Raw genomic sequence first — 11,681 nt, 5'->3', positions numbered from 1 at the left:
ACCAGGAGCATTCTTATTCTTTTCAGGAATATAGTCAGCCCTCCATATCCATGGCTTTCCCATCCATGGATTCAACCAACCATGGATCAAAAATATTTTATTTATTTATTTATTTTGTGATGGAGTTTCGCTCTTGTTACCCAGGCTGGAGTACAATGGCGCGATCTCGGCTCACCGCAACCTCCGCCTCCTGGGTTCAGGCAATTCTCCTGCCTCAGCCTCCTGAGTAGCTGCGATTACAGGCACGTGCCACCATGCCAAGCTAATTTTTTGTATTTTTAGTAGAGACGAGGTTTCACCATGTTGACCAGGATGGTCTTGATCTCTTGACCTCGTGATCCACCCGCCTCAGCCTCCCAAAGTTCTGGGATTACAGGCTTGAGCCACCGCGCCGGGCCCAAAAATATTAGGAGAAAAAAAAAATAGAAAAAAGCTCCACAAAGCCTAGTGCAGTGGCTTATGCCTGTAATACCAGCCCTTTGGGAAGCCAAGGTGGGTGGATCACTTGAGCTGAGAAGTTTGAGACCAGTCTTGGCAATTTGGTGAAACCTCGTTTCTAAAATTAACCAGGGGTAGTGGTGTGCACCTGTAGTTCCAGTTACTTGGGAGGCTGAGGTGGGAAGATTGCTTGAGCCCAGGAGGTTGTTGAAGCTGCAGTGATCCATGACTGAGCCACTGCAGTAGAGAATGACCCTGTCTCAAAAAAAAAGTTCTATAAAAACAAAACTTAAATTGTGGTGCACCGCATACTACATTGCATCCACATAAGTGAAGTGATGTGTAGGCATTGTACTAGATATTATAAACAATTTAAAGATAATTTAAATTATAGGAGAGGATTGCATAGATTACATGTAAATACTATGCCATTTCATGTAGGGGATTCAAGCATTCCCAGATTTTTTTATCTACAGGAGTCCTGGAATGAATCCTCCATGGTTACAAAGAAACAACTGTATTTATCTGAATGTATTACTTGCATTTAATTTATCACATCAGTTCTTTAAGATATATATGTATATGCCCATGTTTTTCATACGTTTCTGAGAAAGACATCATTTTCCCCCAAATCTACAGAAGGAATAGTGTTATAGCCTTTTTCATTCCATAAATTAAAACAACTGTATTCTATTCATCTGATTTATTGGCTTCTGGAACTCAAAGACATACTAAATGTCCAAAAATGCAGCTAGGTCTCAGGAACAAATGAAAGTTCTGACTGCAGTTACATTTCACCCAGACATTGAATCCTAAATAATGACTATATAAATTTTATTTCCAATCAGTTTTCCTATTATTGTGTAGGTTTTCTTGTGCAAAAATTGTGTGGAAGAGATAGTGGCTGTGTTGCAGACATATGTTTAGAACATATATGAAAATGAAAATTCTCACAGTCACCATGTAAATGGAACACAGATTTTGAGGAAAAGGATCAGAGTAGGGAGACTCCCAATGACAACCTCTACAGAGAATCTGGAGTTTCCTTTTCTTTCATCTTGATTTTTTACAGCAAGTTGCAGTTTGCTCTTTCTTTGTATGCATGATGCCTCAAATGAATTGGAAAACAGGCAGAGAAGTATATAAATAATAACAACAAAAAAACAAAATCTGTGTTGATAATACTTTGTTACCAAACCCACAGTTTAGGAATGCAGAACAAATCAATCATTCATTTCTGCTACATATGTTATAGACTTTCAGATTTGGATATATAATGATTACCTCCATTTTCTTCAATGAAGCCCAGGTAATCACAATGCTAACAGATTGCTTCATTCATTCATTTATTCAACAAGCTTACATTGAGAACTTTTTACATGAGAGAAACTATGCCAGATATTTGAATAATGCATTTATCTTATTTTTAAATAGGTTATACATTCAAATGATTAACATAGATGCAAAAATCCTCGATAAAGTACTAGCAAACCAAAGTCAACAGCACACTAAAAGGATCATATGTCATAGTCAAGTAGATTTATTCCTCCTGTGCAAGGATGGTTCAACATATACAGATCTATAAATGTGACATGACACATTAACAAAATGAAGGATAAAAACCGTATGTGATCATTTCAATAGATGCAGAAAAAACATTTGACAAAATTGAACATCCTTTTGTAATAAAAACTCTCACCAATTAGCTACAGCAAAAACATACCTTAACACAATAAAATACACGAGCTACCTAAACTCTCTCTCATACACACAAAACCCATATAGTTCTACAACTATTAAAGAAATTGAATTTGTAGTTAAAAACTTTTCAATAAAGAAAACTCCCTGCTCATATATTTTACTGCAAAATTCTAGAAAACATTTAAGGAAGAAACAATCACAATTCCATACAATCTTTTTCTGAATATATAAGAGAAGGAAATACTTCCCATGCATCTTATGAAGCTAGCATTACCCTAATACCAAAACCAGATAACAACATTATAATGAAAGAAAAATAAAGACCAGGCTGGGTGCAGTGGGTCCTGCCTGTAATTCTGGCACTTTGGGAGGCTGAGGCAGGCAGATCACTTGAGGCCCATAGTTTGAGACCAGTCTGGCCAACATGGTGAAACATTTTCCCTACTAAAAATACAAAAATTAGCAGAGTTTGGTGGTGCATGCCTATAGTCCCAGCTACTTTTGAGGCTGAAGCAGAAGAATTGCTTGAGGCCAGGAGGCGGAGGTTGTACTGAGCTGAGATCATACCATGGCACTCCAGCCTGGGTGACAGAGTAAGACTCTTTTTCCAAAAAAAAAAAAAAAGAAAGCAAAAGAAAGACCAATATCCCCCACAAACATAGACACAAAATACTCAACAAATTATTAGAAAATTGGGTCTAGAAATTAAAAAAAAAAAGGAAAAAACAATATTAAGTGGATCTTATCCCAATAATGTAAGGTTGGTTCAATTTGTGAAAACTCAACCAATGTAATTTACCAATTAGCAAACTAAAGAAAAAAACCATCATTATCTCAATAGCATTTGACAAGTTCAAATCTCTTTCCAATAAAAACTCTCAGCAGACTAGGAATGAAATGAAATTGCCTGGATATAATAAAAGACAACTATAAAAACCTATGATTAACATTATACTTAATGGAAAGAAGATAAGGACATCCTTCTTTCACCACTGCTATTCAATAATATAAAAGTCTTAGCCAAGAAAAATAAAGTCATTCAGATTGAAAGGGGAAAATAATTCTACTTGCAGATGACAGAATTGTTTATGTAAAAAAAATCCCAAATAATACACACAAAAAAAGTCCTAAAGCTAGTCTTAAAACTAGTAAGGGAGTTTAGCAAGGTCATAGGATAAGAGATCAAAATACAAAAGTCAATTATATTTCTATATACTAGCAACAAACAATAGATTTGAAATTTTTAAAAAACTATTAACAAAAAATGGAAAACTTAGATACAAATCTAACAAAAATATATATTATCTATGTGTTGAAAACTATGAGACACTAAAGAAATAAAAGAAGACCTTAGATATGTGGAGAGATACATTATCTTTGTTTGGATGAAAAATATATGGTCACATTATCTACACAGGTAACAAAAGACACTTTTTTGTGTGTACTCCCAGTGCTTATTTATACAAACATAAAATTCTTATCACCCCTGTTGTCACACAATACCTTACTTGTTCAACTTAATATATATCCTATGGAATTTCCCGTATAAGTACATAGAAATTTTCCTTATTAAAAAAAAAAAATTGGCTGGGCACGGTGGATCACGCCTGTAATCCCAGCACTTTGGGAGGTTGAGGCAAGCGGATCACGAGATCAAGAGATCGAGACCATCCTGGCCAACATGATGAAACCCCATCTCTACCAAAAACACAAAAATTAGCCGGGTGTGGTGGCATGTGCCTGTAGTCCCAGCTACTCTTGAGGCTGAGGCAGGAGAAGCACTTGGCAGTAGGAGATGGGTCTAACCAAAATGCACAGGCTTTGAAGTGAGACAGAGCCAACTTCAAATAACCATTCTGTCACTTATTGGTTGTATGGCCCTTAGGCAAGTTACTTAACTTCCCCTAGTGTCAGTTACCTCATCAGTAAAATGAGAATGTAACTACTACACCACAGGTTATAGTCAGAATCATGTGTGATAATATGAGAAAGTACAAAAGAATACTTTAATCTTAGGAAATGTAAAATAGAGCTGCAGCAACTCATCACAGCCTTGACCTTATTCATAAGTTTGGTTAATGGAACAAAGTGAGACTCTACCTGACTATAAAATTGCGTTGGAGCTAAGTGACAGAGACCTTGTAAGAAACACTGTTGCCCTTGGCCACTTCAATTAACAGAATTATTTTCTCAGCCTTGGGTTGATTCACCAGTTCATTAAAAAGCCAGAGACTCTTTCAAATCCTAGTCTCTACACCCAGAACCAATACTTCACCAAAATATCTGGATTGCCCATGTAAGGTAAGGAACCAGTTTGCGAATTTGCTATTCTTAATTTTTTATTGTACCAACAAGATATGAAAACTTTGGGTTGTTTTGTTTACATTTCTTTGTCCACAGAATACATTTCCAACTCCAAGGGGAAGTAGTTGCAGGTGACTTTACTGCCATTTGTGTAACTACAGTGGCCAATCAGCAGCAGCATATATTCTATTTGTAGGCCTTTTCCTGGCCTACAAGTAGAGAATGAAACACAGCCTCTACTGGTAGAGGCATTCAAAATTTATTCATTCACTCACCTCACAAAAACTTTCCAAACCCCTACTGTGTGTCAGGGATTGTACTTGGTGTTGACAATAAAAAACAAAATTCCTGTCCTTAAGTAGCTTACAGTTCAGCTAAGGGGAAATAAGATACATTGACAGTTACAAAGTGCTTTGGGAGGGAACAGAATGGCTTTACAGAAGAGCCTAAGTTTCTGTTGAGCTTGAGAGACTGATGAGAGGAAGGCAATGCCCGGCAGAGTGAGCATAACTTGCACCCACAAAGACATTCTACGCTAGCAGGCTTGAATTCAGAGTTCCACTGGGGCACTAGGGGCAGAGTAGGCTGGAGGATTTGGCTGAAGCTATCAGCAGTTTGGTCTGCATTCTGCTCAATGGAAAACTTTAAGTTCAATGGAGAAACCATTAAATGCTTTAAAGCAATGGTGGGAGGTAATCAGATTTATTTGTTTTTGAAAGATCTTCTGGTAGTCCTATGAAAGATACTTTCGGGAAAGGGTAACAGAAAACCAGTTAGGAGGGTATTGTAGTGAAAGAGAATGTGGTCCTCATGGAATATCTAGGATTTCCATGAATGAAATTATCTTGTTTGGTAAATGGGGTACTGTCTGAGAATTATTTATCAACTGAAAATCAAGAGGGAAATCAGCAAGAAAATCGATGTGTTCAGCATTATTTCAGTCAAAATCCTAGCAGAATTTTTGTAGGTATCAACAAGTTGATTCAAAAGATTGGGGAGAAAGGTAAAGCAACCAGAAAGTTAAAGAAACAGCCAAGCAAATTTGAAAAAGGACAAAGTTGGAATATTGTACTCCCCGATTTCAAGTTTATTGAAGACTTCAGATCCTTTTCTCTAACTTTGTAATTGCTTAGGTTCTTATACGGTTTGCCAGATGGTGGATAGGGGAAAGCAAATGAAAAACACTAATCAGTTTGGTTCCTTGACTGCTGCTTAATATGGAGATTTGAGGAGGTGAAAACTCTCATTACACAGAAGCACGTGGATATTTTTGGAATGCATGCATGTATCACTTGTCTCTTAATTCCACTATAAATCAGAGGTCATTGTAAGATAAAACATACATAAGGAAAATAATTGACTCTTTGCACGGAGGCTTTAAAATACATTTCCATTTCCTATTAAAAGCTTTATTTGGTCTCTTCCTCTGAATAATCTATGTAGTACTCATTTCTCCTTCAACGGATCGGCTCACAGCTTGATGAATGTGGCTGTGGTTTGATGGGCAGTCTCTCCATCTCACGTTGAGGCTCCGCTATGGAAAGAATTAGAATAGCAAGATCAATAGTCAGGCTAAGTAAATGATATCTCATCTCAGATCTGATTGCGTGTGGGAGAGCTGAAGTGATTCTTGGCTGCACCCTCAGGGAAAGGAGAGAATTGCATTTTAATTGCACTGGCAGGGATAACAGGTGTTCTGTCCAGCTACCCAAACGCAAAGCCGCCTCATCTTTGCATTACGGAAGGCTTTCCCTTAAGTGAGAATTCACATTCTTAAAGCAAAACAACTCAGAAGCGCCGGCATGTCGATGCACGCCTGTAATTCTAGCAGTTTGGGAGGCCGAGGTGGGCGGATCGCTTGAACCCAGGGGTTCGAGACCAGCCTGAGCAATACGGTGATAACCCCGTCTCCACGAAAAAGTACCAAAATTAGCCAGGCGTAGTGACGCGCCCCTGTGGCCCAGCTACTGGGGAGGCTGAGATGAGAGGATCGCTTGAGTTCGGGAAATCGAGGCGGCAGTGAGTCAAGATACACCACTGTAATCCAGCCTGGGCGACAGAGCAAGACGCTATCTCAAAAAAGCAAACCACCATAAAAAGGAAGGGTAGTTCATGCTCTTTTTCGTTTCATAGCTACAGATTTACAAATACCTATTAACTCGTCGACAGGGCAAGAAATAATTTATGCTGAAGAGACAAAAGACCAGAAAGCAGATTTCTGTGTTTTACCCTCCATGTGGTCATCATGGACGAGGACGAAGAAGGACTTGGTTTCTCCTGTAACGAGAATGTTTAAGCACTAAATTTTTAACCAATTTTTGTGCTTGTTAACAAAATCTGTTATTTTCCTATCGTTCGGAAATGACTTGATCCTTTAGTCCTCCTACATGTAAAAACGCTGTGTAGACTTGGACTCTGCCGCAGGGTATGTGTTTACCAAGATTAGCCGAACACCGCAAGTTCAGCAGGCAGAGATAAGTCACTGTGAGGTGTATAGCTCAGGACCTCCCGGAGGGCAGCGGCCGGAAACTACATATCCCGGCGTGCGCCGCTCGCGAGCACAATGGAGCCTGTCGTCATTCGGTTCACGGCGCTGCGCGTTCCCTGCGCGCCGCCGGATGCCGGCGTGGGTGCAGCCCAGGGCAGAGGGCCTTCCTGGGCCGGGAAAACTGCAGTTCCCGGCATGCTCTGCCACGGGTGCGCCTGCGTATGGGAGCTACTGAGCCTAGGAGCGGGTTGGTTTAAAACGCTGTGTTAGTTCCCTGGAAACCCGCCAGCCTGCAGCAGTACAGAGCCTCAGGCGCACAGATGGACTGTGGGGTGAGGCTGCCTGGCCCTGGGCGGGTAAGCGGCGGTCGGAGACCCGTGGGGGAGAGGCGTCGGCTTAGATAGTGACAGGCACGGCTCCCTGCCCCCCTTTTCCTGTCCTGACGGAGTCCAGTTTCGCTCCTTGGACCTCAGGGCCCTGACCTAAGGAGCTTCGGCGTTGGATGCAGGTGAAAGCCATTTAGGAGCGAAGTTTGCATTGGCCTGGCTCCAGCTGAGGGGTGGGAGATAGCCACCGAGTTCTCCAGATACGCCCAATACCACCTTTATTTATATGTTAAGTTGGAGGTTAATCGGTTCCTGAGAAGGCTATTTCGGCGTTAATGTTTGATTTTTTTTGCCATTAGTTATCCTCCCTGGCTTGCTTACCAGAATATAGGTGTCAGGAATTTGCGCTTGTTGTTTACGGTTTCCGCAGTACCTGGCGCTTTTGCTAGAACGGAATAGACATTCGTTAAATTCCTGTCCAAGCATCTCCTGTTTATTTACCTCCCATAATTTCCCAGGCACTGTGCTAGGCTCTAAAGGTAGAAAAATATCTATCTTGACCCCACTTTGGAGAAGTTTGTATTAATCCGTCGTAAACGCCCCCCACACGTGCTTCGAATTTGTTAATCTTGGCGTGCTCGGGAGTAGGTCCTTTAATCCTTTCTGTTCTCTGTTATCCCGCCTTAAGGTTTTATTGAGCTCTTAAGAATTTATATCTCCATTCCACACCTCATCCTCAAACTTCAGATCCACAAATTCAGTCGTGTATTGGGTATCTTTCATGCTTTAAATTTGACAATTTATAAACTACTCTCTTATCTTTTCCACAAAACAGGTTCTTCCTTAGTAAGTTTCCATTGTCTCAATGATACCACCATCCAGGCCAAAAAACTTATTTTAATCTTGGCTTGTTCCTTTCCCTCATATCTCATATCTAATCCATCAGCAAAAGCTATCTTTCAAGTACATCTAGCCACTAACCACTTCTTAAAATAGGAATACCACTGCTGTCACCCTGGTTCTGGCCAGCAGCATCTCTGCTTCTCTTCTTCCACCATGTGGAGTGGAAGGGAGTCAAAGTGATCTAGTTAAAAGGAAAGTTAGACAGCACTCTTCAGCTAGAGACCTCCGGTGGCCCTGAGAATCACTGAGAGCAAAAGCCAGACTTTTACAATGACCTTCAAGGCCCTGTGTATTCTCTTTTTATTGTTACCTTCTGACCTCATCTCTTCATATTCTCTGTGTTACTCCTTCCTCTCCAGCCAAACCCACCTCTTTATTGTGTGTGGATTCATCAGACCTTCTAACTTCAGGCCTTTGCACTTGCTGTTTGCATCTTCTGGAACTTTCTGTACTCTGATATCTATATAGCAGGTCTTTGCTCAAATGTCATGCGGCTTTCTTAGACAGCCCTGTTTAAAATGAAAACCTACCCTGCAGCCTCCATCCCGTGCTCTTTCCTATTTCATTTTTCTCTTTTGCACTTATCACAAACAAACTATGTATTTTATTTACTGTCCGTCGTCTTCAACTGGAATATAAGCTCCATGAAAGCAGGGAGTTTTGTTGGCACTGCTCGACCCCGCCCCTCATCCCTCCCCATTGCCTATAATAGTATCTGGTTCATGGTAAATGTTGAGGAAATATTTGTTAGATGTGTGAGTGAATGAAGACATTGTTACCAAATTATTTTCCGGTGGTTGTGATAAACAACACTGATTCCCTGGACTGTTATTTTGGAACCAACTGCATATACTTGTATATGCTTTTGCCAGTGTGCACCTATTGCCAGGTGTAGGAATGGAGTCTGTGTCCACAGAAGCAAGTGTTTTCAAAGTCATCTGGCTTATCCTAGTATTTTACTTGTGACATTGGTCTCTTTTTTTGGCCATGCTTTCCATAAGGTTACCTGCCTAGAAGCTCTTTGGAAATATTCTCCCTAAATATTAAGACAGAATTCTGTTAGTTTGATTTTGATATTGCATAGAAATTAGTTATGAATGAACTTTTTTAAAAATAAGTTTTTATCTTAGTTTTTTTTAGTACTGTTACTATTAAGCATTCATCGGACTGAGGTTCAAGGCAGCAGTCAATATTTGCTTCTTTTGAAACACAACAAAGCACAGATTTGTTAAAGCTGTTGTCTCTGCTAGAATGTCAGCCATTAGAGGTAGTTTCTTTTCATGTAAGACCGTGCTTCTTAGATTATGAGCTATAGAACTGTGACTTATGAGGATCTGCCAAGTGGCCAACAGAGAGAGAGAGAGAGAGAGAGAGAGACAGAGAGAGTGTGTGTATGTATGTATGTATGTGTATATATATGTGTGTGTGTGTGTGTGTGTGTGTGTGTGTGTGTGTATGTATGTATGTATGGGGATGGGTGGAATTTCTGCTATTCCTGTTTTGGGCCTACCAGATGGGGAGGACAGGCAAGGGTGTGAGTAACTGCAGTGAAAATGAGAATCTCTTCCAAATTTTAAGCCCCAACTTGGTAGATTCATTTACTGGATTGAAGTTCTTATCTCTACTTTAACAGCCTCCCAGATACTTGGGGACTCTGCCTGGTGGCTTTAAGGCTGTCCTCTTGCTACTCAGTCATCACTGCTCCCTTGCTTCCAGGGACTCTCCTGACCTTGGCACTGTTTAGTTTTTGTTTTTGTTTTTTTCCTGTGGTAGCGGGTGGAGGTGGTGGTTGGGAGGAAAGGTTTTCAGCTAACCCTGAGACTTGTTTTTTGGTTTTTTTGGTTTGTTTGTTTTGGTTTTTTTTTTTTTTTGAGACTGAGTCTCGCACTGTTGCTGGGGCTGGAGTGCAATGGCGTGATCTTGGCTCACTGCAACCTCTGCCTCCTGGGTTCAAGTGATTCTCCTGTTTCAGTCTCCTGAGTAGCTGGGATTACAAGTGACCACCACTATGCCTGGCTAATTTTTTGTATTTTTAATGAAGATAGTGTTTCACTATGTTGGCTGGGCTGGTCTCGAGCTCCTGACCTCGTGATCTGCCCGCCTCGGCCTTACAAAGTGCTGGGATTATAGGCTTGAGCCACCGAACCCAGCCAGATTTGTTTTATTTTTATTTTTTTAGAGACAAGGTCTTACTTTGTCACCCAGGCTGGAGTGCAGTGGCACACTTATAGCTCATTGTAGCGAGAAACTCAGTCTTTCCATAGCCCCCACCATGTTTCTTGTTCCCTTTACTCCTGCCACCAGTCCTCCAGTTTGTGAATTCCTGCCGTGGGTCCTGGGACCACCTTCAGCAACTTGAACATGAGGTGGACCCCCCTTTCACTTCCAGGAAGGTGAGGGTAAGGGAGATACCTGATTATATAGCAAACGGGTAGAAAGGTATACTCCTGATGTCCCTGATTGGCCCCTTGTGAACACATTCCCATAGGAACACTAATGCTAGAGATGGCTAAGATTTATAGCATGATTGGTATAGAAATGTCTGTACAGGATGGAGTTGCAAGAAAATGTTTTTAAAGTTTTCACCAATTACCTTGTCATTGAACATGGTTCATTTATACATTGGGACCACGTATAAACTAATTCTGCTTCTGTCACTAATGTCTTGAAAGAGTATTCTCACTATTCTTATTTATTTTCATTGGGTTTTGGGGAAGGATCTGTGGAAATTTGATGTCAATAGCCGTAGAAAGGTCTTTGCTCAGACCTGGAACCAACCCAAATGCCCAGTGATGATAGACTGGACAGGGAAAATGTGGCACATATACACCATGGAATATTATGCAGCCATCAAAAATGATGAGTTCGTGTCCTTTGTAGGGACATGGATGAACCTGGAAATCATCATTCTGAGCAAACTGACATAAGAGCAGAAAATCAAACACCGCGTGTTCTCACTCATAGGCGGGTGTTTAACAATGAGAACACATGGGCACAGGGAGGGGAGCACTACACACTGGGGTCTGTTGCGGGAAATTAGAGGAGGGACAGCGGGGGGTGGGGAGTTGGGGAGAGATAGCATGGGGAGAAATGCCAGATATAGGTGATGGGGAAGAAGGTAGCAAATCACACTGCCGTCTGTGTACTTACGCAACAATCTTGCATGTTCATCACATGTACCCCAAAACCTAAAATGCAATTTAATTAAAAAAAAATTAGCCAGGAAAATAAAAAAAGTCTTTGCTCATGCTTTAAGTTAAAGTTACATATTATTTTCTAAAATTGCTGCTTCAATTTAGTATATATAGTATATATAGTTGGCAGATCATTTATTTTATGACAGCTGTACAGAAGTCCAAGTGTATGTTTTTCCAGAAGGTTGGATGGTAACAATATTATGATGAAAATGGCTAGTAACAAAAGCCATTCCCTCAGCAAGTCCTAGGTCCTTGTGTGTGACTAATAGTGACAAATAAGATAGGCTAAATTATGAAATAAACTATTCAACAATCGTAGCAGCT

The 11,681-nt window shown here is 40.6% G+C and overlaps 1 protein-coding gene across 4 annotated transcripts in view; it reads left to right on the top strand.

The window, feature by feature from the left end:
• Positions 1–7,160: 7,160 nt before the first annotated feature.
• Positions 7,161–11,681, top strand: part of CCDC150 (coiled-coil domain containing 150) — a 94,220-nt gene continuing 89,699 nt past the window's right edge. For 3 of the 4 annotated variants that reach the window (XM_074399327.1, XM_074399325.1, XM_074399329.1), the window contains exon 1: positions 7,161–7,287. In XM_074399327.1, the coding sequence (XP_074255428.1) occupies positions 7,252–7,287 (36 nt within the window). In that variant the 5' untranslated portion in view covers positions 7,161–7,251. The remainder of the gene's footprint in view (positions 7,288–11,681) is intronic. The other variant, XM_074399326.1, reaches the window with a different exon arrangement.

The sequence above is a fragment of the Saimiri boliviensis genome, chromosome 5 (genome assembly GCF_048565385.1).
Source record: "Saimiri boliviensis isolate mSaiBol1 chromosome 5, mSaiBol1.pri, whole genome shotgun sequence".
In the NCBI taxonomy this organism is placed as follows: domain Eukaryota; kingdom Metazoa; phylum Chordata; class Mammalia; order Primates; family Cebidae; genus Saimiri; species Saimiri boliviensis.
This window is presented reverse-complemented; position numbering and strand designations above follow the sequence as displayed.